This window comes from Pteronotus mesoamericanus, unplaced genomic scaffold (genome assembly GCF_021234165.1).
Source record: "Pteronotus mesoamericanus isolate MK-2021 breed Mesoamerican mustached bat unplaced genomic scaffold, CSHL_Meso_final scaffold_21, whole genome shotgun sequence".
Lineage (NCBI taxonomy): Eukaryota > Metazoa > Chordata > Mammalia > Chiroptera > Mormoopidae > Pteronotus > Pteronotus mesoamericanus.
The window spans coordinates 18,867,822-18,895,154 of record NW_026555310.1 but is presented as its reverse complement, the minus strand read 5'-3'; the positions used below and the strand labels follow the sequence as shown (position 1 = coordinate 18,895,154).

Here is a 27,333-nt window from a genome sequence, read left to right as displayed (position 1 = left end):
CCCTGGCTGGGTAGCTCAGCTGGTGAAAGCATCGACCGGACATGCCAAGGTTGCAGGTTCGATCACCTGTTAGGGCACATACAAGAAGCAACCAATAAATGCATAAATAATTGGAACAACAAATTGATGTTTCTCTTCTCTTATCTTCTGTCTTTCAAAATCAATTTTTACCCCTGGCTGGTGTAAAAATTTTGAGCACCGGCCTGCGAAGCAAGGGGTGGCTGGTTCGATTCCCAGTCAGGGCACATGCCTGGGTTGCAGGCCAGGTCTCCAGGAGGGTGTGTGCAAGAGGCATCCACACATTGATGTTTCTGTCCCTTTCTCCCTCCCTTCCCCTCTAAAAATAAATAAATACAATCTTTAAAAAAATCAATTTTTAAAAAACTAGCAGTGAATGGAATGTTACAATTGGCAATGAGCTTCTTATATACTTGTATCTAGTGTCCAAGGAATTACTCATTGGCTTGATATTTGCCATCAAAGAAAAGTTACACTGTGTAAAAATAGGCAACCAATTCTTGTTTTTTGTGAGAGCCTTTGGTCACAACAGTTTTGTCAGCTGATAATTAGGTCACCTTGTTTTATATGTTTTTTCTGTTTTAAGATACCTTATTTAATACATATTATTGATTCATTAACATTGAACTGACAGCCAACAGCACTATAACTAGAGCCTGAACAAAAGTTAAGTAGCACAATATTTTCTCCATAAGGCACATCGCAGTTTCCTTGCACTTGGGAACACTAACTAGGCAGCACTTCAGCCCAGTGCTTGGGGGCCATTTTAACCAGTAGAATAACCAACAAAAACCACAAAAATGCAAAAACAGCACTAAATAGACTGAGGCAAGGACTCTTGTGGACAGCATGAAAGCAGAAACAAGAAGGCAGAGCGTTGAGTTTGTCTAGCCTCAGCTGGGAAGAGCAGGAGGGCCGGGCAGCTCAAATTTGTCACTGCTGTGAAATACACATACATGTGTATAAATGACTGTGAATGTGCCACAGGTGTTGGTTTGGGGGTCACAAATAAATCTTAGTGAGTGAGTGAATTCACAAATAAGGAACACACGGGTGATGAGGCTTGACTGTAATTGCTCTATTAAAGCACTGGTCTTGGGGGAATATGTTTCCACAAATGCAGATGCTTAATTCCAGTAGGCTTGTAAGATAATAAATGGTTCTTAGCTAAAGAACACTTGTTCACCAGTAGCATGTTCCTTAACAAAGCTAGTTCTTCATGATCAAAATTATTAAAATAATAGTGGTTTGAATATAGAAACCACATGATGAAAACACTAGCTCACCTATATTCGTACCCTTACAGTAGAACCTTACTTCTACCTGCATTACTGTTTCCATGGAAAGAATTATTCCAAATGCCAGCCGACATTCCAAAGCCTTTTTTGCCTCCTGAGTCTAGTTCCAATGATGACCAGTCCAACCACACGCACCTACAGTGTAGGACTTTTGTTTTTCCCTCTAGCCTAGTTCTGGGGCTGGGAGTAGAACTTGGGGAGTGGGGTTCTGGAGGGTATGAAGGAAGGAAAGGGCGGCAGCTCCTAGAAGGTGATCGAGGGGCCTCACTGGGAAGAGAGACAGATTCTTCAAATGAGTCTCGTGAACAACACCCTGATGTTCAGGGGAGCTAGAGGGGACTGCCAGTACAACCCCAAAGCGGACAAGCCATATATTAAAAACAGTGGCCCTCCTAGAAATAAAATTTTGCACCATGTGGTTCGTTGATCTGATCTACTGAGGCATTTCCTGCCCTCCTTAAGGACTCAGTTTTGAAAGGTATCAGTGGTGGTACACACGCAGCCGCTGGTCTTCTCCGTGGTGACCTGTGGTAGGAACCCTCTGGGCAGGGGGATAAATACCCTCCACATTTATACTAACTAAGCAGTACTATTTATGCCCTGTGTTTTACCACATTACTATATAATATTTAACAGATGTACATGTGTTTTATGTTCATTTATATTCACTTAGTGATGTAAAATGCAAGGTGAAGCTGATCATTTAGATAGGAAAATAGGTGGTGGTGTACTAAAACCTTTATAAAAATTAAAAATAAGCCTCATAAGTTTCTTTGAAAAGACAGGTCTCTTTGTGGAGAGAGGAGACTTTTAATGAAATCTTCTGTCTTCCTTCTTAGGTTCCCCAAGTTTAAGTTTTGTTAATAACATATGAGGAACTATGTATTAAATAAATGTTAATGCAGCTGAGTTTTCTTAAATTCAGCTACTTTAACTAAATAATTTAATTTTAATATATTAACACAATATATGTTGTTTGGCCATTTTTTAATTTTTCATTTTATTCCAAGAAAGAATACTACATATTCTAATTTTAGTTGAGTGCCTAGCAGAGAAGGAAACAAATTTTGTTTTAAGTCATAACTCTTCTGTTCCCTTTCTTTAAACGTTCTCTAAATGGATTGGGAACAATAGCATATTAACCTCTTTCTTGCAGTGTAGAGTGCACACCAGCCTATTAAAGAAAGGTTCAAAGAAATCTGCATGTAAAGGAATCTGTTTAACTTCATTTGCTGGATTTCCCATCACTCTTCAGTTTTGGAACCCTTTCTCCCCAGAAAAAATTAATTCCTCACAGGACTTCAGCTGAGGAACGCAGTACAGGGATTAGCCCGTCAGGCAAGTGGCCCTTTCTCGGTGCAGCGCGGCAGAGCGAGCTACCAGCGCGCCGGGCAGCTAGCGTCCAGCCAGTGCTTTCCCTGGTTGCCAGGGTGGCAAACACTATTTTTGTAACTTCTCTGGAGGAAGTAGGAGTATTATTAGGTCTATTCTCCTTCAGTTCACATGTATTTCTGACTCATCCTCCCAGATGACCAGGTGGCCTTGAACTGCCTTAGGTCTTTTAAGAGAATGTACAAGGACTAAGTTACTGTTTATAGTAAATACTACTTTACAAGAAAAAGTTTTAGTGTTTTTTTTAAATAAGCCTTTGAATAGGTCTTTAATCTTTCTCCTGTTCTCTATAATTAAATTATTGTTTATTACATTTGAAAAAAACAACAAAGAAATAGGACCATCATAGGAAAATGGACAAAAATCATAGTTGATTAAAGATTTAATACGGGAAGAACTGAGACTTTCAAAACCCACAGGAAAAAGAATTGTGTGTAATTGATTTGTAGAAGGCTAATAATAACATTCAAATTAAGAGAAGAAATCAAGGCATTTGGTTTGACTATAGGAGAATATAAAAATTTCTGCTTGACATACAGTACAGCTAAACAAAAAAAAAACAATGGGGAAACACAGCAAGTATAGCAGAAGTTTAAGTTTTATATTATTAGATTAACTTAAAATTTAAGAAAAGTAACAAACCCCAATTAAATAAATATGAAAAGGACATATATGGGGAAGTAGTCGGCCATCAAAGGAATTCATTTCCTTCAACGGATGTTTTCTGTGGACTGAGCCTTCCGCTGCACGGGGTGCTGGGATTTCAGCGGTGAGGGCGACACTCTCAGTCACTTGGGGAAGCAGCGAGGGACGCGCGGAACCAAGGAATGCAGTGCAGTTAGGCAGACAGGTCTCCAAATGCTGCTGAGGCTGCAGAAACTGGTTCAGTTGCTTCTCATTCCTAAAATGACCAAAACTCTTTTTATTTCTCTTTAACCGCAGAAAAATGGTTCTAATGAAATAACTTTTTAAAAAACGAAACAGCTTATATGTTAACAGTACGGCTTAATTGAGTGTATATAGATTTGTTTATTTACCCAATAGAGAGTAACTTTCTGATTAAAATTATAATTATAAAAATAGTAGTAATGTGAAACAGTGTCATGATAGGTGGCTATACTTAGTTTGTGCTGCTGAATTTGGTTCTGTAAAGTAAGAAAGCACATGGTCATTAATGGCAATAGGATTATCATATTAAAATTTGTTTTGCGTAATATTTACTTACTAGAAGAAAGACCTAGATTCATTCTCTTAAAAATGTTTTTTTCCTCTTTTTAGCTGACTACACAGACTGCCTTCTCCATGTTTCCATAGCCAGAGACATGACCTGACACCTTTGATGACCAGTCTCAGGGCCCTTGGGTGACTGACTGGCTGGTGCACCATGGAACTTAAAGTATGGGTGGATGGCGTGCAGAGGATCGTCTGCGGGGTCACCGAAGTCACGACTTGCCAGGAGGTTGTCATAGCCTTAGCTCAAGCGATAGGTAAGTGAATTCCCTGGGTGGCTGAGATAAAGTGCTTTGTGGGTCCTATTGTTTGTTTGTTTGTTTGTTCGTTCGTTTGTTTTAAATATAGATTTATAGTGGGTTTTGTTCATTTGGTTCCCTAATACAGCTCACAAGCACACTTTTACTTATTACTGTTCCCTGCACTGAGGTAGATCCGTGAAGACCCTTGTTCTCTGGTTCCCTTCGTGTTTTACAAATCTTGAGTCCCGAGTCTGTACTGTCTTCTCATCTGCTGTTTATCCTAAACAATCATTTCTGGAACTAAAGATGTCAACCCCTAGAGTCCTGGGTCCCAGACCCCTGATTAGGAAAAAATCCTATTTACTGTTTATTATGTATACTTTTAGAAAATAAAATACAGCAGGTTAAATAACATCATTCTTCAGTAGAAAGATAATGTAATCTTTCTTTAAATCTAATTATTATGTAGCGAAGTTGTCAAGTATATGCTTATTGGCTTCAGCTTACTCAGTTACTCTGTTGCAACTTTTCTTCTTATTTACTCGCAGTTTATCTTTATCACATTTTATGTGTGTTCTTTTAGTTGCCTGAAATCCTTTTGGGCCACAATAACGTCATAAACACCTGCATCAGTAATGCCAGTAATGTGGGTTAAAGTTTATGTTTGCATCTTAAACCCATTATTTAGCAAACATGTGGTAAGAGGAAACCGAGTGTTCAGCTCCAGGCTAGGTGCCTGGTGCCTCTTTGTCTTTGAGCTCCTTATCAGAAGTTTATTTTGTGTCATGCTCGTTTATATTGGAAGCATGTCAGATTAGCTTGGGATTGAAACAAGTAACCTTAGCATTCCATAGAGGCAGTTGTGCCACCTGCATTGTGGCGGATGCATTGTTAGAAGATGGCAATGCCCTGTACAAAGATAGAGGCTTTCTTTTCATTTCGCCTTAAATGCTATGTAGCACACTCATATATCAACCAGTGCTGAGAATCCTGGCTTTCACGTCTAACAAAATGCCATTGGGACTAATATTATATTAGGGACTTAAATTTAATTATTAAAGAGGGAAGAGTTGAGGCATTTAATTTTATTTAATATTCTTTGCACAATTTATTTTAGTAATTGTTTCTTTTAAGTTTCACATAATTTATTTGCATTAAATATTCAGCTGTGTGTGTGTGTGTGTGTGTGTGTGTGTGTGTGTGTGTGTGTCTCCTGCTTAACAGAAACTAGGATTAGCAAGTGTCAAACCTAACTCTGTTGTATTTGAGAGTCAGGGTAGTTGAGGAAGCTAGCAAGCTGCATCTGTCCAGATGATGACCACATTTTCTACACAGAATTGCAAAGAGAAAATTCCCATATGTACCAGGTGTGTTTGTCCTTTGGGACTGAAGCGCATGCTTGTTTGTGAATGAGCTAAAAAGAAGTTTTAAACTGAATTTACACCCCATTTTTGCTTCCTCAATAACTCATTCCAGACCTGTTTTGAAAAGTTGACAACTTAAATATGGATGTTTTATGGTATTTCCCCACACTGTCTTTCTGTATCATAAATACTTCATTGAATTCAGAATTCATTGAAGAGATGACTCAACCGGCAGCCGGCCAAGCGCTGTTGATCCTTGCTTCCATTGTGCTGTGAGATTTCCTCAGCATCAAATTCAGGGTGCTTCTGATACGTACTTAAATCTTCATCTGTCTTATAGCGAGAGCTATTGGTATTCTGTCTAAACACTAAATAAATTTTATAGTATTTGACCTAATTTCTGCTATAAGAAATATTAGAGGGTTTGTTAATTAGGGGAAATTGCTGTTGTAACAAACTATGATTTAAGACACTAAAGTTTAGTTATACTATTAGCAGAGTATGGACTGTCTGCATGTTTCTATTCCAGATTAGGGATTATTTTGTTTTTCTGGGTAACTCAAATTACTACAGGAAACAATGAAGATATAAAAATATGTACACAAGTTGGCAGTCTGCAAATATGACAGCTAACGTTTTCTAACTCAGTGCTGCTAAGCAATCCATTCAAATTAGAGCTACACATAACTTGATAAATGATGTTTCATGTGTCTAGTAGTATAGAAAGAATACCGTTTCCTCTGGTCTTTGACAACCCTGACAGGTTATATTTAAGTAGTAGAAACAGAACACATTCTGAAATTATAAGAGATTATAACTAAAAGTGAAATCATGATTGAAACACTTAATTGGCATGAATTGGTTAAACTGCCCAGCAAGAGTATATATACTGCATGTGTTTGGTCCTTATATACCTTAGGCTTTCTGAAACATTCCCAATGTCAGATATTGTATGTTGTTTCTTCCGTAGTAAACTATCCAAGAAATGTCATTATTTCAGAGTTCAAACTGCTTCTCAAATTAGCATATGAAGCAGAAAGCCTTTGGCAGACCATCTGTCCCAAGTTGAAGTCGAGAAAATTCATTTGCTTTTACAATAAGCCAGACCAAAAATATGAAAAGAATGCATTTCTGCCCTCAAGTAGCGTAGAACTTAAAGTACCGCTAACAAAGGTCAGAGAGGAAAGAGAAATCAAGGAGACTGAGGGAAAGGCTGTCTGAGGGAAAGTGCTTCGCACTGCGTGGGTGCCTACTGCCATTTAAAGTGCTAATGAGTCAGAATTTTTCTCTGTTCTCACTTCCTGTGATCTTGTTCCCATATCTCCTTCAACTGAGGCCAGGCCTAGCATATATTAGAAACAAATTGATTGAGGAGAGGGCCCAAGGGTGGAGCGGACTCTTCTTCCTAAGAAGCCATGTTACATATAGTTTGCCCCAACAAAATCAGTTTCCAAACACATTTTAAACTGAACTCTAGTTTTGGTATAACACTTCTTTCTGTACTCTGGTGGTCCCTCCAAAGTAAGGGGTCCTCCTTGTTTACCTTGCTTGCACCCTTGCTTTGCCTAAAGTAGGTGCTCAATAAAACAGTCTCTAGGACAGTGCTGTCCAGTAGGAGTTTCTGCAAGGATAGAAATGTTTCCTGTGCTGTCTAGGATGGTAGCCACGAGCCACATGCAGCCATTGAGTACCTAAGATTAGCTAGTATAACTGAGAACATAAATTTTTAATTAAAAGTAAATGTAACTAATACCTATTTTAGTAAATAGCACAGTTCTAGAACTGGTATCTCAGACTTAAAATGTCAAAATTCAAACCCTGTATCTTTACTGTCCGCCCTGCCAATTTCTTCCTCTTCATCTCAGCAAGTGAGAGGTCTTTTCTTAATTGATTAGATCGAAAACTTTTGTATGATCTTTGATTTTTTTTTTCTTGCTCTAATACCTTACAACCAGTACATCAACAAATCCTCCCTGCACTGCCTTCGGTATATATCCAGAACCTGCTGCTTCTTTCCGCAACCACTATTACTGCGTCAGTGTAAGCTGCCATCATTTCTCACTTAGATTTTTGCAGTGACCACTCTCAACTCACCTTCCTGCATCCTGGTCCCCTCCAGCCTCTTCTCAACAGATTTAAAGTAATAGTTTTAAAGTAGTTGCATCATAGCACTCCTCTCCCCACAACCCCTCAGGGTCCCTGACACTCAGCAAATTCCAAAGGCCATACAAAGGCCCTCAGGCCTCTAGATGAATCCCCACTTTACCCCCTCTCCACTCTGACCTCATTTCCTGCCAATCCCTTTTGATCATCCCCTCTTGAACATACCAGACATTATCACCTCGGCCTTTGCAGCTGCTCTTCTCCCTGCTGGGGATACTCTCTGCACCCAGTTATCTTCAAACTGCTCTCCCTTGGATCTCTGCACAGCGGCCCGCCCTGACCACATGTCCACGGACGTATGCCCACCTGCACACACTCACACACTCCCTATCTGCCATGCTCCTATTTTTCTCTATACCACTTATCCACCTGACATATTACATAGAGGCCACGATCCATTAGCCACGTTTTGAAATCTAAAAAATTCTGAAAGCCTGAAGTTTATCATACTTCATTTATTGGCCGTACTTCTCAGGGCTTGAACTCATTTGGCGGTGAAAACGGATCTGATTTGATACAAGGCTGTTTTTAATCTATATTCATTCCATTTGGTATGAACTTTGATGCATTTTACATTAGAAATTTTAATGTTTGATTATAGAACTACAGGGTGGCCTAAACCCAAAAAGGCCTGAATTTTCAGCACACCGGGAGGCACGGCTGCTGGGGAATGGACAGCAGGCCTACCGTCCGTCATGTGTGTGCTCCCGGGCGCCTGCCTCCGTGTTGGTATTGCTTAGGCTCACAGCCTAAAACCGTGTTGAGCATGTAGGAGTCACTCATGACATATTCGTGAGTAAGTAAATGAATTTTTTCCTATAAATTCAGGCTGAACTAGGTGACCTCCTAATATCCCACTTGTCTCTAAAATTATGAGATGATCCTTTAGAAGAAAAGGAAAATATATTTTAAAGATTTTGTTTATTTATTTATTTTAGAGAAGAGAGAAGGAGGGAGAGAAACATCAATGTGTAATAGATACGTAGATGGGTTGCCTCTCGCATAACCCGGGTATGTGCACTGACTGGGAACTGAACCAGTGACCTTCTGGTTCTCAGGCTGGTGCTCAACCCACAGGGCTATACCAGCCAAGGTGGAAAAGAATAAATTTTATGTTGTCACATTTAACTCTTAATTTCATGTGTAAATTATCAGTTTTAGAAATTTAACGAATTGGTCAATTTTACATCTGTTTACAAAGTAATGTTATTCATTGTAGACTATTTTGAAATTTAGAAAAAGACAAAGAAGGTAAAAGAATCACTCATGATCCTGCCTCCTAGAAGTAAACACTGTATGCAGTGCTTTTTATTTGCCTGTAGATGAACTTAAAAAAATAAGATGTCACTCTTCATAATCATTTATAGTTTTAAAGTTTCATTTTTCATGTACTAGATTGTGAGTTAAATTTTCCACATGATTTAATCCTCACAAGAATCTTAACGAGGAAGGCACTCTTATTATCCCTACTTTACATATGATCAATCGAGGCAGAGAGATGTGAAACAACTTGCCCAAGCTCATAGACTTAGTAAGGAGGTAAGGAGGGTCCTGGGGTTCCAACCAGTAGTCTGGTTCAAGGACACTGCTCCTTACTATGATACCGTGTTAGCTATACTCCCTATAATCTCAGTGGACAACTGTTCAAAAATATTTGATTAAATTTCACTGAAAAAGAAATAAGCACCTTTGGTAGTAAAATATACTGTTGTTTTTTTTTTTTAAATAACCAAGGCCCTCCTCTCCAGTTATAGTTATAATAAGTAATCATTCTCAATTTTAATGACTGTGAACCTGTGTAATCCCGAGCCTGCATTGGTCAGGATGGATTCAATTATGCTGCATTAACAAACAATCCCCCGAATTTTAATCGATTATAGTGTTAAGAGTTAGCTGTTATTTTGATTAATTTTATCTATAGAAAGTAACTAGCACAATACATCAAATAGTAGGCATAATAAATGTTAATCATTATGAAATCAATTAATGTTTTTATTATTTTTAATAGTAATAAGCATATCATATAATCCTAGGTAGGTCCTAAATTGGGGTGTCCAACTTTTTGGCATCTCTGGGCCACACTGGAAGAAGAAGAGTTGTCTTGGGTCACACACTAAATACATTGCAACACGTAATCACAAAACAATAAAATGTTTTAAGTTTACGATTTTGTGTTATGTCCCATTCACAGCCATCCTGGGCTGCATGCAGGCCTAAATTAATAGGCAGTAATTCTGTGATTATGTGGCATTCTCATCAACACGCAGGGAAAATAGACGGTGAATAATGTAACTGCAGGTTGAATGCACCGCTGGCTGACAGGTTACAGTCAGAGAGATTTTTGTCTCACTGTCATCATGAAATAAATGCTGTACGGTAAAAATTACCTTGATAACTACACTCAGGACTTAAGAAAGATTCATTGGTGAATTTGCAGAATAGCAGTATATCATCGGAAATTTTAACTTTTTAAGATTTTATTTCATCACTGGTAAATTAAGGATAATACCCATAGTGAGTGCTTAACTCACAGAACCAATTAAGATTGCATATGTTCTGTATAAAAAAGCACCAGAGGCATTTCACAGATTATGAAATAATACCATGTAAGCTCTGTTGCCCAAATCAATGCTCATTTTAAGAATTCTAAATGATTATGGAAAGGATTAGTCATATTCACTAGAGTGTGCGTAAGAATCAAAATTTTTATAGCTTAGCAAAGCATCTGAATAATTATCGGAATAATTCAGTGGGGTAGGATAAAGAATAAGGTGTTACTGGCACTACTTCCAATATATCCAGAAACAAAAAGATATGTTAGCATTAAATTCAGGGGAGCCAGCTCTCTGTCATGTACTTTTGAATAATGTACAGTATTCATCTTTGGTGTAAGGAGGATTTGATACTGAAGAAAAAAGTCAGATGTCAAAACTAAAACTTATGAGGAGAATTGATGATCACGATGTTTAATAGAATGTATATCTTCAGGGTCTGACATTATTTTTGACAGATATTTGTTGTTCAACATATATTTGTTGAATAAATAACAAGATGTGACTTTTAAATGATGATTTTAGGTTTGTTTTTAAGGAGGAACTTCAAAAATTTTTCAAAAAGCAATTGTTTTTGAAAAATGGTTGTAAAAGAAAAAAAAAGAAGGTTGAAATAAGGGCATAATATTTCTGGATGACCCATATTTAAATATTTGAGTTTTGGGTATATTTCAAAAACTTGACATTACTTATGAGTGATACATTGTGCTTTAAGCTGGGTGAGCATAATCTGTTATTTCCTTTTAAGTTATGTCAGTCATCCAGTGAGATTCCACTCATGCATTAAAATCCATGTGATTTTCCTCATTATATGAAGTTAATGATTCTTGGGATTACACTCAGTTGGTTCAACTATTCAAAAGTATAGTTAAGATTTTATCTACCATTACTTAATGTGGTACATGGTCCTAGGTACCAAAATGTCTTAAACTATAAATGCCACAGATAGATAGATACTCCTTTTTATTAGTTTTAAAGCTACATCATGGTAGTATGCAAGATAGAACTAAATTTATCCATTTAATAAAATGACTGCAGGGAGTTTCGCAGGAGAAATGGCAAGGCCCTGGCTGAGAACAGGTGTTAAAAGCAATGATTATGGGCCCTGATAGTGCGGCTCAGTGGGTTGGGGATTGTCCCACAAAATGAAAGGTCTCCAGTTCAATTCCAGGTCAGGGCACAGGCCTGGGTTGTGGGCCAGGTCCCACATTAGGGGCAAGAAAGAGGCAATCGATCAGTGTTTCTCTCCCTCTCTTTTTTCTTCCCCCTCTCTAAAAATAAAATCTTTTTTAAAAATGACTATGGGATTTAATTTTTACATAGACTACCTAAAAGCCAATTTCCATAATAAAAATCAAAGCTACTAATTCATTTACCTTTTTTTTTAAATATTGCTGTATGGAATTTTTTTTCTTTTTGCCTGACTGCACTGATCGTGCATTATTTGACAAAAAGGGAAACTGGCAGTAAAAGCAATTTTAAATAATCTACCAAGACATTCTTAGAGGGCAGCATACCATTAAGCTTTGGAAAAATCAGCTTCATATTTCATTATGACTAAATTAGAGTCTTTTAAATTTTTAATTTAGCTTTTATAATATAAAGACCGAGTTTTCCTTTTGAAAATACTTTATTGGCCTGATAGCATGCGAGGGGCTCTACCGATCTAGTCTAACCCCTCATATTATGATGAGGGCACAGAGGTCCAGTGGCAGGAGAGAGAACCTGAAAGCAGTTAGTAAGCCATGGGGCCTGGAACACAAAGTGCTGTGATCTTCAAAGGGATGTGTGCCTTGCAGATTTGTCATGTGGCTTTTCTTGGGGTGATTCCAGTAATTTTTAACCCGAAAATCATTAGAAACCAATTAGATTTCGGGAAGCCAATCCAATATGCTAAGGCTTTCTTTTCCATTCCCTTTGTTTGCCCAGGTATTTTTCATAATAATAACAACTAATATTTGTGTAGCACTTTTCAGCTTTACAAAACATTTTTATATTTTACATCTCCTTGACTGTCACAACAACATTGTTAGGTACGAAAATACTCTTACCCTATTGATGAGGAAACTGAAGCTAAAGGAAATGTAATAATTTGTGCAAATCATGTAAATAGATGGCAGAGGCAGATTAGAACTCCAGAGCTTTTGTCCTTTCCCCTCTCTCCGTGGTTGGGAGTTGCTGAAAATTGCTTAAGGAATTTTTTTTTTTTTAAGTCAGATTGTCATGTTATACCCCTATGTAGAGGAGGTCTCTGGTCAGCCCTTTTGTTATATGAATAACAATGTCTTCAATACTAGCTTCCATGTACTGAATACCAACTATGGGCCAGGTGTTATGGTAGGTGCTTATTACATTTGACTCTCACTCTTATAACTGTAAGGTATTGCCACTGGCCCCATATAGAAGTAAAATTATGCTACTTCCAGTAAGTGATTTAAAGGAGAACACTGCGTATGCCTAAAGCAGTATCATTTTTCATGTGCTACTGGTGAGTTGCAGACACGGTGTTTGTATTTACATATCCAGATCTCCATTTAATGAGATAGTAATTGAGAAAATACTACTTACTGTTGGTTCAGAAGCTAATGAAATTAAAAAAGAAGGCAGGGAAGCCCTGGCTGGGTGGCTCAAGTTAGTTGGAGCTTTGTTACTAAAAAGGTTGTGGGTTTGTCCCTGGTTGGGGCACATACTGGGGACAACCAATCAATGCCCCCACCCTCTCTCTCTCTACACCCCCCTCACTTCTTCCCTCCCTCCCTTTCTCTTTCTCTAAAATCAATAAATATATCATCAGTGAGAATTAAAAAAGAAAACTACAATGGCTAGATGGTAGGGGCAGTTTTTTTTCTTTGTAATAACATTAACTACTAATGGACACTTCTTGTTATTGAGATATAGTTAACATAAAATATTCTATTAGTTTCGGTGTCTAATGGGCACTTTTAACAAAATTAATATAATCCATCCCAACTACTCACCATAAGTAGAAATATTTAGGAGTATGTCTAAGCTAAAGGCATTACATTGTCTTCTGAAATTTTATGTTCCATAATTACTAGTTAGGTTCAGTATATATTTTTTTAATTAAAATGTGATTTTACTCTGTTTTTGTTTTTAATACTATTTTTGCCTTTTACATTTTTATTTTATATATTTATTTTTAGAGGGGGAGAAGGGAGGGAGGAAGAGAGAGAGAGACATCAATGTGTAGTTGCCTCTCACACTCCTTCCCCCTGCTGGGAACCTGGCCCACAACCCAGGCATGTGCCCTGACTGGGAATCGAACCAGCGACCCTTTGGTTCACAGGTCAGCATGCAGTCCACTGAGCCACACCAGCCAGGGCAGCCTTTTAAATTTTTCAAAAGAATCTTTGAAGCTATTACTATTAAAATTGAACAAGCCCCTCCCTTCAGGCCCCTCTTTTTATATGAAATTATTTTGGAGGGTTGTATTTAGTGAGGTGATTTTCTTCTTATTTGCCACAGGTGTGCAGGAAGATACCAGATGTGTAAATTGGGGGGTTGCCAAACTCTCATGGGCTGACAGAGGAAAGACCTGTCCAGCTGCTTGGTAGCTGCGTAGCAAGTCCTCCACTGGCTTCATGTCTCCTTTCAGGTGGAGAAATGGGCCTGCAACCTCCCCAAGCCCTGATGTGCAGAGAAAGCAAAGGATTTACCAAGTGGAAGTTTATTTGGATTTTGAAATTCTACCTAGTTCCTGGGACTAGGCCCTCGCCACTGCAGTGGGTGTTCTAGTGTCCTCCTTTGTTTCAGCTGGAGGCCTTGCCCCGAGCAAGAAGGTCTGGGTACTTGGGTATTTGACAGAAGTATAAGATTCTCACTGAGGTTACAGTATGAAGTTGAATTACTAAGCAAGCCTGAAGAGAATATGCAGTTCGCATCCTGTAAGTTTATGCTGTTACATATCTTAAGGAGTTCAACGTTCAGGTGCAAGTTTCACAGGCAGCACGGGCTGGACCTTGATGCTGACCAAGAAGACAAGATTCTCAAACAGCACCCTCTGTTTCATTAGGTTAGCTATTGCACATGCCATTTTGACAGTTTATTCTTATCTTTTTGATCTAGGTCGAACTGGAAGGTACACTCTCATAGAAAAATGGAGAGATACCGAAAGACATTTGGCACCTCACGAAAACCCTATCATATCCTTAAACAAGTGGGGGCAGTATGCTAGTGATGTACAGCTTATTTTACGTCGAACAGGGCCATCGCTCAGCGAGCGACCCACTTCAGATAGTGTGGCTCGGATTCCTGAGAGAACTTTATACAGGCAGAGTTTGCCCCCTTTAGCCAAACTGAGGCCTCAGATTGACAAATCAATCAAACGGAGAGAACCTAAACGGAAATCATTAACATTTACAGGAGGTGCCAAAGGATTAATGGAAATTTTTGGAAAAGGTAAAGAAACTGAATTTAAGCAAAAGGTGCTGAATAACTGCAAAACAACAGCAGATGAATTAAAGAAGCTGATCCATTTGCAGACAGAGAAGCTTCAATCCATTGAGAAAGAGCTAAAATCAAATGAAATAGAAATACGATTTTGGGAGCAAAAATATAATTCTAACCTTGAAGAGGAAATTGTCCGCCTAGAGCAAAAGATCAAAAGAAATGATGTAGAAATTGAAGAAGAAGAATTTTGGGAAAATGAACTACAGATTGAACAGGAAAATGAAAAACAGCTGAAGGATCAACTGCAAGAAATAAGACAGAAGATAACAGAATGTGAGAGCAAATTAAAGGACTATTTGGCCCAGATCCAGACTATGGAAAGCGGTCTTGAGGCAGAAAAATTGCAACGGGAAGTCCAGGAGGCACAAGTCAATGAAGAAGAGGTTAAAGGAAAAATTGGTAAGGTCAAAGGGGAAATTGACATTCAAGGCCAGCAGAGTCTGAGACTGGAAAATGGTATTAAAGCTGTGGAAAGATCTCTTGGACAAGCCACCAAACGACTACAGGTAAGGACATTTTTACAAAGAGAATGTTTCATCTGTATTTAAGAGTTCATCTATTTTTTGACATCCTTAGTGACTGTCCATTTTCTCTGACATTTAAAGTTAGACACCTTCCTTAGTTTACGATCTGTTTTAGAATTCTCGTGACTTACCATAAAGCTTAGATGTGAAACCAAAACAAAGATGTGGCCAAAGCCACACTCATCCTTGCTCCTTGGGAGGAGCTGGTCTTACTGTGGCAGTTGTAGCCTTAGGTAATTGGATATAGGAAACTGGAATCTCAGCTGGAATGGGCACTAATGATAAGAGAGAGAATCCGGCCCTCTTTCAGAGGTAGAGAAACCCAAAACCAGAAGAGATTGCCAAGGATTGTGTGGCTAGCTGGCGGCTCATCCGTTCACTTCTGCACTGTCGCTAAGCCCATCTCCTTTCCCTTCCTTTCCCCTGCCCCCAGCGCCACCGTCCACGGTCCCCTCCTTTGCTTTGCAGAGGAAAGGGGCACAAAGGCTCCTCTCTGATATTTTCCCTCTCTCAGGTTTGAGTATAAGAACATTTGTATTTTGTGACATGTGCCCTGATGGCTCAGCCTACATTTCTTGGATACCCATATTCTTGAAAAGAAAATGAGGTGATGTTTTGTGAGTTGCAAAGAGGTATCAGTTGATTTGACATGAGGAAGACACACCGTTGATTATAACATGGCTACTTAAATTAATTAAAATTAAATGATATTCGGTAAAGCAGTTTATAAATATTAAATAATTTTAAAGTTGTTTTCAGTCCCAGCTGGGCACATTCCAAGTGCTCAGCAACACGTGCCTCGAGCCTGCCTGGAGCCTTGAGCCTGCCGCTCTGGACAGTGCTGGCTTAGGGGCTTGCTCTTCAAAGCCACGCGGCTCCGGGGCGCACTTGTTAGAAATTCACAGTCTGTGTTATAACAAGATCTCCAAATAGTACCTGTGCACACTGAAGTTTAAAAAGAGCTGCTTTAGAATATGAACCGTTCCCAAAACAGAGAAAGCTGAGGTTTCAGGAAGAACTGTGATGTTATTTCTCTGTCATTATATACAGTGAGAGAGAAACTTCCCTCCCCTCCAATTTTGACAGTCTGGAATTTCTCACTCAGTAGAAGGTTGTTAACCTCTCATTTGTCAGTATTTTATTCTTTGAATTCATTTTGACACTTCAGGGTACAATCGGAAATTGTGTTGCCTTTGAGGTTACTTACAGGAAACACTAATTTATGTCCGTGGTTGCTAGTAAATCCCACTAGCTGGTGAAAGATACCTAATAATCAAACTAACAACATATTTCCAAGTACCCGCTACCCTCCCTCTTTCCTCAGTGTATTCCCTGCCCCTACCCAGTCCTCAGACAGACCCAGCCTCGGTGGGGCCTTGACACTTTCTTACAGTGCAAAAAAGGAGAGAAAGGGGAGAAAATCCACTGTAATCATAGAACAAATGCGGCTCCTTGCTTTTAGACCCTTCCAGCTGTCCAACCTTGATCTCCTTTCCTTAGGGCTTCTCAGTTCTCCAAACCGCCTTCTTCAAAGACATAAAAGCCCCGTGGTGAGACTCCGGCGGGAATCCTGCTTTCCTCAGGCTGTGCTATAAATCTCAGTCACGGGATCCCATGAGAACTTACAGTTTACAAAACACAAGAACTTGAATCTCATGGACCAAACGACCGTTCATTTTGCAGTCACTTATGAAGTGTGCAGTAGCGGAAATTTAATTGTTAACAGCTTTGCAAGATTGCTGTAAAACACTGCAATGGATAGAAACCAGTATTTTATTGACATGTCGTATTTATTTCATCGGGTACATAGAGTATCCCGTACAGAAAAAAGCATCACATTTAAGAGGCCAGACTTGCTTCTTTTTTGGCCCATGCCACACAGAAAGCAACCTCTTTAGCCCATTGTTATTGCAATAAGCCAGATTTGTTAAATGTGTCCTTGTGGAAGCAGGTATCCCACATTTAACCCCTGTAGCAGATGGACTGTCACCAGGATGTCTTTTAGCCAGCCAATACTGAATCCTCAAATTAAAAAAAAATTCTATCTAGGACAAAGAACAAGAACTGGAGCAGTTGACGAAAGAGCTGCGGCAAGTCAATCTCCAGCAATTTATCCAGCAGACAGGGACAAAAGTGACCGTTCTGCCGGCAGAGCCCATTGAAGTAGAGGCCTCGCATGCAGACATAGAAAGGGGTAAGATGTTGAGAAATTTGCTCCTCTCCCCCCCACTTCTCACTAGTTATGTTTACATAAATTTCTTACATTCAGTAAAAGTGTCATCCAACCCATTCAAAGCTAATTCTTGGGTCATTTTTATAAACTGTTTGATATATTTAACTGTTTCCATGGAAAATTGATAATATTTAAGTTATTTATTTACCTAAATGAGCATGATATCACCAAATCTTATATTAGTTTCCTAAAGTGTGAGTCCCAGTCTGAATTTTAGTTTCTTTTTTTTTTAATGCCCCTTCTTCCTCTCCTAAAATTAATAAATTTGAGCTGTTATTTAAAAGATACTTCTAAGTCAACATATAAATATGGTCTGAACAACCAAGAAAGAGAATCAAATTGCTCACCTTCTTTAGAAGATCGTTAAGTGTTCAAATCACTGAAATCTTGGTTTATCACCTGAGATGGTCAAGCACAGTTAGCCTTCTTCCGTCACCCCAGGACCCACAGGGGCTGTAATTGTCATGACATGTTCTTTGATTCCTTAGGGCAGGAGAAATTCTAATTTGTCATATTGCACAGTGCTCCCAAGCCGATGAGTCCCTCAGACGACTTTCTTTGTTTCCTGTGTAGAGGCACCATTCCAGTCTGGGTCCCTGAAGCGTCCTGGCTCGTCTCGGCAGCTCCCCAGTAATCTTCGTATTCTGCAGAATCCCATCTCATCTGGTTTTAACCCTGAAGGCATATATGTATAACATTACCTGTCTTTAGGGGAGGGACCCAATAAAGGTACCATGGACAGTGAAAATTCTTTCTTTGATTTGTGCCAATGATGAGCAGAGGATCTATTTCACAAGCCACCGTATCTTTTTTCTGTCCTAAATTGCATACCACTTGGAGCCATACCCTGTGCACTGATGCTAAAGAACAAAGAAACTATGTTTTCACACATCAACAGTGTTGACATGTTTATCCAACAGCTGTAATACAAAGCCTTCATTTTTATTTGTAGCATTTTGAGAGCATTAGAAAGTATTATACTGTATGTATACATAAATAAAACCGTGACTTAAAAGAATGAAGAGACATATGTGACTGGCTTAGTTTAATTTATTCCATGTAATCAATTAATGTGTGAATGTTGATGTTTTAATATTTTTTATCAATACTTCTCTTGTGACGGAATTACATGACTTACTGTGTGAGTATGACTGTGTGTGCACGTTGCCAGACTCCAGCCGAACACGACTGATTTGCAGGTGTCGTAGGGTGCTCCGCCGTTGAAACTAACTCCTAAAGAACCCACTTGCATTTATTTTGTGAATTTGTCCTAGCCATTGTTTGATTGGGTGAAATAATTCAGGTTTTCTTTTTAATCTGGAGTTTAATCTTTTCTTTACAATATTTTCAGTATATGAATGACCACATACCAGAACAGAAATATTTTCATGAGGTAGATTGTATATGATCAAAAGGTTTGCAGTGCTTCCGACACCGTTGAACAAAGATGGGAATGTTGAATATCCAGACAGGCCAGGCAGTTCCTAATGCACTGTCGTGTTACGTTTCTGCCCTGCCTTACCGTTTCACTCTCATAGATCCTCAGAGTTGCCATAAAGCGTACATCGGAGACATCTGAGGACCAGGTCAGTCTACTTCAGGAAGGTTGCTTTAAGTGATAGGTTCTTAAAATAGCCCACTTCATTTGTATGATCTTTCGGTGTAAGCGCCCATAAGTTTACTCTGTAAATTATGGACTATTGCGATTTCTCCAGTCACTTACAGAGAAAGTGGTTTGGAGTTAGGTACTTTTTACCACGGAAATAAAGTTAAAATCAGTGTTTGTTTTCATTTTTGAGCTTGACTTTTATAGGATATTAATCTCCATTTGTACATATATTTTCTTATTTATAAAACCACAAGTCAGCTCTCCTCCCATGAGTGGTGATTTAACTAAGACTCACAGGTAGTACCTAAATGGATGTATGTGGTCAGATACCTGTTAGCCATATTCACATTCCCTCTGATCAAAATTTGGTACAATGTAAAATTCAGACCTTTTTCTGAAATTTATAGGTTCTAATTCTGAGGAAAATACATTCTCTGTATTATTTACATGCAACAAAGTAACAGTGGATTAGTAGATTAATGCCATGGTAACAATAAAAAGATGTAAGTTTATAGCTTATGCATGAGGGCAGCTTTGGATGTTTTAACACATTTGACTTATTTTTGATTTAATGAATGCTGAGAATGCTGCTATATTTAGGTTTCCAATGGAAAATTATAAGAATGGCTATGAAAATATATAGAAGCTTCTAGAGAATTGAAAGTAATAATGCAGAGTTGCCTTTTCTAGCCCAGCTAAATGGCAGTCCTCAACTAAAGATATTATTTTCTTTGGGTTCTTGGAGTTATTGAGTTGACCTTGCCATTATACTACTTGCAAATAACTTGAGAAATAAATGATTCTTACCTAAATAACCACAACCTGTATACATTTCCTCCCAATTTATAATAGTTATTTCATATATACATGTGATAAAAATTATGAGAATTTAAAAAATCAAAATAATTTGTAGATTTTGTGACAATAATGATTTGTGTATGCCTGATATATGCCTTATTTTTAAAGGGTTCCATCCTATACTGAGTCATTTTCTTATTGTTATTCAGAGAAATTGTGATCTTATTCACAAAGAAAAATATTTTTATAAATTGATCACATTCTATGTAAATCAAAATGTTAAACTGAAGATTTATTGAAGTTTTCAATCGTAAAACGAAAAGATGCCTTGGCATGCCGTGAGAAACACAAAGTCAATATCCAAGCTGATTGTTGCGAACTATTACCAGCATTCATCTCGTAAGTGTGCGAGGGGCCTGGCAGCACCCCGCGCTGTGGCGGTCTGGGGCGCCCTAGCCCAGCGCCGCACGCGACCTCTCTGACAGCTTCATCCGGGTTCTCAGGCTGCCAGACAATCGTTAGGGATCTCACTACGGGTGAAAATACTATTTCCTGGATGAGGAGAGTATACAAACATGAATTTGATGACTACGTTGAGCAGCTGTACTTTCTAATTAGTTATATTACTTCTGGAAGCACACCTCTAAGACATATTTTCTAAGTGTGTTTTTAAAATAATGCAAGAAAACTCATTTCCCTAGAACATCTTAAAAATATTTTAGTTGTCCCTAATCATTTTTATCAATTGTGAATACAAATGAGTTCGATTAAGTGCCATACCATTGGATACAGTGCGGGGCTGGGGAGTGCAATAGTGCACAAAAATGCCAGATACAGAATCCTGCATCTGGGGCATATTCAGGTTCCAAATACTAAATTAAGAGGACAAGTTTTTTGTTGTTATACTGCAAGTTCTTTTATTGTGGTTTTTCTACCAGTATTAAATACATGAGAAGATAAGTTTTTGTTTTTAATCAAGCAATAATTTGAAATAGCATTAGTATGTATGGCCCTTTGAGTATCTGTCATCCTCATAGAATGATCTGCCGTGGGCTGCCACAGTCCTTTTTTCGTTCTTATGCGAAACTTTGGTTTATTAGCATTTGTATTTTGTCTTTATGTACAGGGAACTCATATGGGAGGCTGCAGTTGGTATTAATAGGAACAACCCATTTCATTCAATTTCCCCAGTCATCACTAAACTAACCATCAACTCCCACAGTTCAAATTAGTCATAATTTGTCATAAACTAGAGCTGAAACAAGACTGATATGGTAGAAATACAGGACTTACGGTGTGAAATGTGAATTTTAACAGTGTTTAAGAAGAGCAAATAAATATTTGTGTCCAGGGCATAAGGAAATTTTTTACCTGCATTAAAAGAAAATTTTCTTTGTGAATAAGAGCAAAACAAGAAACTTTATTAAAACCTGTTCTGTGAACATCTTTCCAAATTAGAATTATAATAATGGATTGAGGAAATAACATGGAAAAAAGCAAAACCGATTTCAGGTGTGCAGAGGGTACGGGCAGCTGGGCAGTTCCCTGTGTGTATCGCCTTGGAAAAATTGGGCCTTAATTTATATGTAAATAACAGTGCTGTGTTCACATCCCTCTTCTACCTACTAAAGTTGTCTTTATTAATCTATATTGTGTAAAATTTTGCTCATAAATGTTACTTTTATATTATGTCCATTTTTTAATTGCATGTTTATACTCTTCGCTACAGTGTTTTGAAGTTTTGGGTGAAGGCCATCAGCTGTATGGAGAAGACAAAACAATCACTATGCATTCAGTATTGCTGCTTTACGTTTCCAGAGTCAGCTCTCGGTGCCAGGACAGTGATGCTTGAAAGCTGCGGGAGCTCTGTTCCAATGCATTTTATATGTTTTTAGAAACCAAATAAATGCAGATTACTATTTAGTATACTAATTATATTAAACCAGCAGAAATATAAAGGCAATAAAGTATATACATATATATATGGGGGGAAGGGAAAGATTAAAAAACAGGTTTACAGCCAAACATGGTGATGGCCCTAAACGTATTTCTCAAATCTGTCTTTCCTTATTGACCCAAGGAGTATTTGAGTTGCTGCAGCTTTACACACAAAATTGCCACGTTCACGCATTGTGGACACATAAATATGCTTTTAGTACTGCTTTGCTTATGTACAAATAAAGTATCTGTAGTCTGTATTATATGTAATTATTCTTTTGACTTTCATTTCAAAATGTATATTTTCTGATTATTATCACTATCTGTAAAACAAAGGATCAATATCTGATATTCTCCCAAATAATAAATTTTCAGGATTCATTGGGGCATTACATTGCTGGCTTGTTTCTTATGTGTTTAATATTTTAAAACACAATTTTTATTTCCTTTAAAAAATGCCAAAGAGGATACATCCACATATCAGCAGCACAAGGTTATTTTTTTCTAAAAGTAATGTTACTATAACTAAGACTCATTGCTGAAAAGGTAGTTGCTTCATCCAAGTAAAAATTAAGAAACTAAACATCTCCCTTTCATTTCAAAAGTAAAAGAAAAAAATGTTTTTACTGAAGCTCTGTATTCCCAGATCTCCAAAACCGTGAGAGGAAGAGAATTAACACTTTAGTACCTACTGCATACTCCCCAGAGGCGTTGCAGGGGACAAACGGGCGAACCAGCAGGGGAGGGTGAGGGAGTAGGAAGGACTTCCCCCGCAGAAAGAAGCGAGGAGGCATGCTGGACGCGTGCAGGGCCGAGGTTGGCAAGGGTCAGCTCACACCAAGCTCTGAGTGTGTACATTCCGACCAGAGCAGGCAGCCTTCCTTGCCCTCAGCCCTGTCGCGCTCTCCCTGACGTGCAGTTGGTTTTGTCCTTGCCCTGGCTAAGAGCCTCTCTTCTGCCCCTGTAGGACCCTAAAGCTGGTTGCCATCCCCTCTTGCAGAGAGGCCATGCACTGCCCACCTGCTGAGGAGCCCCTGGCACCCTCTGCACACCCCACGGGGGAAGACCTGACATGCAGAGCCTCCCGGGCAGCCCTGCTCGGGACCCAGCCTGCGCTGCCTCAGCCGGGCTCTGGGTGCGTCGTCCTGGCTGCTGAGGCTGTCCCTGGAGAGACGCTACCTGCTGCTACCTGCCGCTGCCTGGCCGGTTCAGGCCACAGCAGGAGGAAGTTAAAGGTCCCTACCAGGCTCTGAATGCAGAGACAAATCCTGAGCTGCTTCTGGTTTCTAACATAATGTCTAGTTCACAGTAGGCACTCAAAGGATGTTTGTTTCTCAGTGCTATTTTACTTACCTATTGCTGTGCAACAAATGGCTTAAAATAAGTCCACTCTATTATCTCTCCTGATTCTCTGGGTTGTCAGGAGGCCCACTGAGCCGGAGCAGCCAGGATGGCGCACTCACGTGGCTGGCAGTTAGAGCTGCCTTGTCAGCTGGGAGACTTCACTGTGCGGGTGAGAACACTGGGGCCCTGAGGCGGAACAGGGACTGGCCAAGGGCACACACTGAGTTTATAACCAGAAGGACGTGGACTCTGCATTCAGAGCACCTGGGCATGGTTTCCACCATGCACCAGCTGAGTGACCTTAGACAAGTAACTTTACCTCTTTCTGCCTCAGTTTCCTCATCTGTAAAAGGGGAATTGGGAATCACAGTGGCACCAGCTCGTACGTCAGAGAGCTGAGCTGTGAGGATGAAATGAGATGACAGCAGCTGACATTGTGAGCTCACGTTGACCGTGCAGGCTCAGCGCTAATGCATCAAATAATAAGTGCGGATCCCTCAGCCCAGAGGCAGGTGTCTGTTAAGTATGCAGTGATTGGCAGAGTCTTTTGGCAGAGGTGACAAGTGCAAGTTCACCAAGTGCAAATTCAGCTTCTGCTCCCACATCTCCTGTGACAGGGAGCTGGCCCCCTCTCCGTACTTCCAGATATGGCAGAAATGTCTGCTTTCTGTCCAGCTACATTCTGCATCCCTACATCTCTACACCACGCCACTCGCAGATGCGAAAACCAACTCGCAGAGGTTAAGGAACCTTTCCAGGGTCACACAGCAAGCAGGGGTTTAAAGTCCTGGGGCCCAGTCAGCTGTAAGAGGGTGGCATTCCCCAAGGGCCTGCGGTATGCTGGGCCAGGCCCACGGCCGTGGTTTTACGTCCTCAGGCCCGCTCTGCTGCAGGCGGTGTTCCCATTTAACAGGCTGGGAAACTGAGCCCCAGGGAGGCAAAACCACGAAGAATAAAGGCAGAGCCAGTATTTCCATTCAGGCCTGGCTGGGCTCCTGGCTGGGATCCCCCCACTTAGGCCTGGACCACCTCAGTAGCTGCCCACCCAGTCTCCCCACTTCTGCCAGAGTCCCCTGCAGTCTCTTCCCAGCTAGGAATGGCCTGATCAAACAGGGAGATGATGTGCCTCCTGGGCTCGGAACCCTGAGTGGCTCCCAGCTCAGTCTGAATAATGAAATTGTTTACAGGGAGGTGGGTGGGGGCCAGGGCATCAGCCCTCCCCCACCCCCACCCCACCCCCTCTGCAGTGAGTCGCAATGAGGGCCTTTGCACTCTCCCTCTCTCCTCCCCAGGGCTCACTCCTCACCCCCCTGCGCTTCTGCCCCTCTGCATGCCACCGGCCTTGCCACTCTGTTTAAAACAGCCCCACCTAGTCCTCTGCACTCCCAGCCTTTTTCCTGCCCTGTTTGTAACCCCCATTTATAACATATTTACCATTTTACTTTTTCTAAATTTGATTTTTTTTGTATGTTTCTCCCCACCAGAACACGAGTTCTCCGAGAGCAGGAATTGTCTTGTTCTTTCCTTTATGTTTGTATCCCTAAAGCCTAGAAATGGTGCCGGCATGAGAAATATGCTCAGTGGATATTTGTTGACTGAGCAAATGAATGAATGAATGTCGGCTGTTGTTACCATCATCGGGCCCTCTCTCAGCCACCCAAGTCATATCTCGCGGATCTTCTCTAATCCTCCCCTGTCCCCGTCATAAAAACCCTCGGTCCCCATCCAAGCCCCTGTCCCTTCCTCTCCTCCTCTCCTGCCTGTCTCCTGTCTTCGGAATGTGCCCTTATCTGGAGATAGAACCTTTATAGAGGTGATGCGTTAACATGAGATCCCTGGGGAGGGCCCACTAACCCAGCAGGAGTGGTGTTCTTGTAAAACCAGGCAATGTAGACAGAGTTTCGTGCAGAGGGGAAGAGATGAAAAGGGACAGGGAAGCAACAGCCAGGGGAGGGGTCTGGGGCCGGTCCCCCCTCACCGTCGCAGACAGAACCAGCCCTCACACTCCTTGACCTTGGATATCCAGAACTTCTCCAGAACCGTGAGAAGATCCATTTCTCTTTGTTTCAAACTGCCTGTGTGTGTATGGTCCTTTGCTATAGGAGCCTTAGCCAACTAATGCAAGAGGCCAATAAAACCAGTGTATTTCCCTCAGTCTCACTGTGTCATCACGTCCAAGGGTACCCACTAGGAAACACTAGAGCCAGAGTTCTCAAAACTGGGCTTTCATCCACCCTGAGTGGTGACCAGTAGAATTCACCACGACCTTAGGCCAGTGAAGCGGCTCCTCTCAGGCAAAGGGGACAGTAGAGTGAATGCAACTCACTGGTCCTGGTGATGAGAAATAAGCAAGGGATGTGATGTACTTTTATTGTGAAACCTGCAGCAGTACAGTGCCTGTCTCTTAAGATGAGCCTCCTGTTTAAGCATCACAATGCGGCGCGGAAGAGAAGTGCGCATTCCACTGGCTTCGGCTTAACTGTCGGAACCAGGTGGCCGGGCATCCTCTCATCCACTTCGGAGTTCTAAATTCTTTCCCCTGCACCTCTTAGTATAACGGATAAAAATTGGAACTACCTCCAGTGCCTTCCCTGAGTGGAAGGGAGAGACAAACCATCGCTTAAAGATTCCAGCCTCGCCGAAACATCATTTGTCCTCACCCAGGGGGCTGAGGAGTCGCCCTAAATTCAGATTACACTGCCCTGACGTGGCACCTTGCAGAGAAGCAGCTTCCTATCAGGGATTAGCTGAAAGTGATTGTTCCCATGACGATTTGTGTTTGCTCCCTTTGGCTGAAGGCGCTCCCGTCCCCCCTCCTCAGGGTTCCTTTCAATACTTCTAGGCTGTGATCAGCTTGATTTCTGACACATTGGCTGCACTTCAAGAGAGGAATGTAGATAATTTGGCAGATAGGATTCTGTCTGAATTGTCAATTTTTCAAAGGTAATCGAACATGTCTTTACCCATAATTTATTTTGACTAGATATGACTGCAGCCAGGATGAATGGTTGGTTATATCCTCTCTCTGGTCAGCTGGAGGCTAAGACCGATGACTCAGATTCTGGTGTTGGGAACAGAACACATTTCTGAAATCTTTTGTGACAAAAACATCGGCTGTAGATTTGCAGTTAAGCCAAGTGTTTATGAAGCTGCCAATCAGTGAACTTAGCCTTCTTTCTTGAGGTCTGCCTTGCTCTGATCGCTTCGGTCCAGCAGAAGACTCTGATGGCATATTTATGAAGAACTGGGCAGGATTTCCTTTCAGAGAGAACTCCCTCGGCTCCAAAGAAAACTCCATTCCACAAAGTAAACTTGATGTCAGCTAAGCAGGTGCCAGCTAGTGGCATCTGTCACTAAAAATACATTTATTAAACCATATTTTGCCTCAGAAGCAATTGAAAAATGTTCATACAATTTTAAGTCCTCTGAATCACTCATATATCTTTTTAAAAATTTACATATGTAAAATATAGATATAAAACATGCATGCACAGACATGTACAAACAAACACACACACTTGGAGCTCACTAACCCTTAAATTTTTCAGTCTCTTTATCTTGAAATACTCTGTTTACAAAAATGAGTTTAAATGTTTTCACTTTAAGCCCATAAGGAGCTCACTGGTCCCTGTGCATTGCTGAGTAGGGAATGCCTGTGTCTGGGACCCCCGGGCAGACGCCAAGGCAGTTCCTCCTGGATTCTCTTGCTGTCACCTCCACCGTGGTGCAGGTGTCCTGAGCCCCACGTGATGATGAATGAGATGGGTCTCTGACCCATCTGAACATGCGTTTGCATCAGCAGGAAGATTTAGTAGACTCTGTGCACCCTCAGGATAAAATATTGTCTGGGCTTGTGGGAACAATTTGTTTAAGAAGAGTAATTTTTAGAAATTCTTGCAGTGGCCTTAGAGGGGCTGAATTCTAGAGTGGTTTTATTTCAAATACCTGTTCTTCCTGAACAGGCATAAATCAGGGCCAAGGTGTTGAGGAGCCACAGATGCAGGGACATAGCTGACTTATTTCCTGCATGTAACCTCTCTGCACAGATGGCACATGAGCTGTATGTGTGTTAAGAATTTGCTGACTCTGGGTCTTGCATTTTCCAACTGCAGCCCTGATTATGACATGAATGCTGAGTCACGGTGAGGTGAAGCTGAG

At 40.4% G+C, this 27,333-nt stretch overlaps 1 protein-coding gene across 3 annotated transcripts in view; it reads left to right on the top strand.

Annotated features, from left to right (window-relative positions):
- The window catches only part of RASSF8 (Ras association domain family member 8), an 89,688-nt gene extending 71,184 nt beyond the window's left edge, over positions 1-18,504 (top strand). For all 3 annotated transcript variants that reach the window (XM_054591320.1, XM_054591318.1, XM_054591319.1), the window contains 4 exons: positions 3,987-4,195; positions 14,346-15,235; positions 17,303-17,447; positions 18,060-18,504. In XM_054591320.1, coding sequence (XP_054447295.1) covers positions 4,093-4,195; positions 14,346-15,235; positions 17,303-17,447; positions 18,060-18,181 — 1,260 coding nt within the window. In that variant the 5' untranslated portion in view covers positions 3,987-4,092 and the 3' untranslated portion in view covers positions 18,182-18,504. The remainder of the gene's footprint in view (positions 1-3,986; positions 4,196-14,345; positions 15,236-17,302; positions 17,448-18,059) is intronic.
- Positions 18,505-27,333: the final 8,829 nt, after the last annotated feature.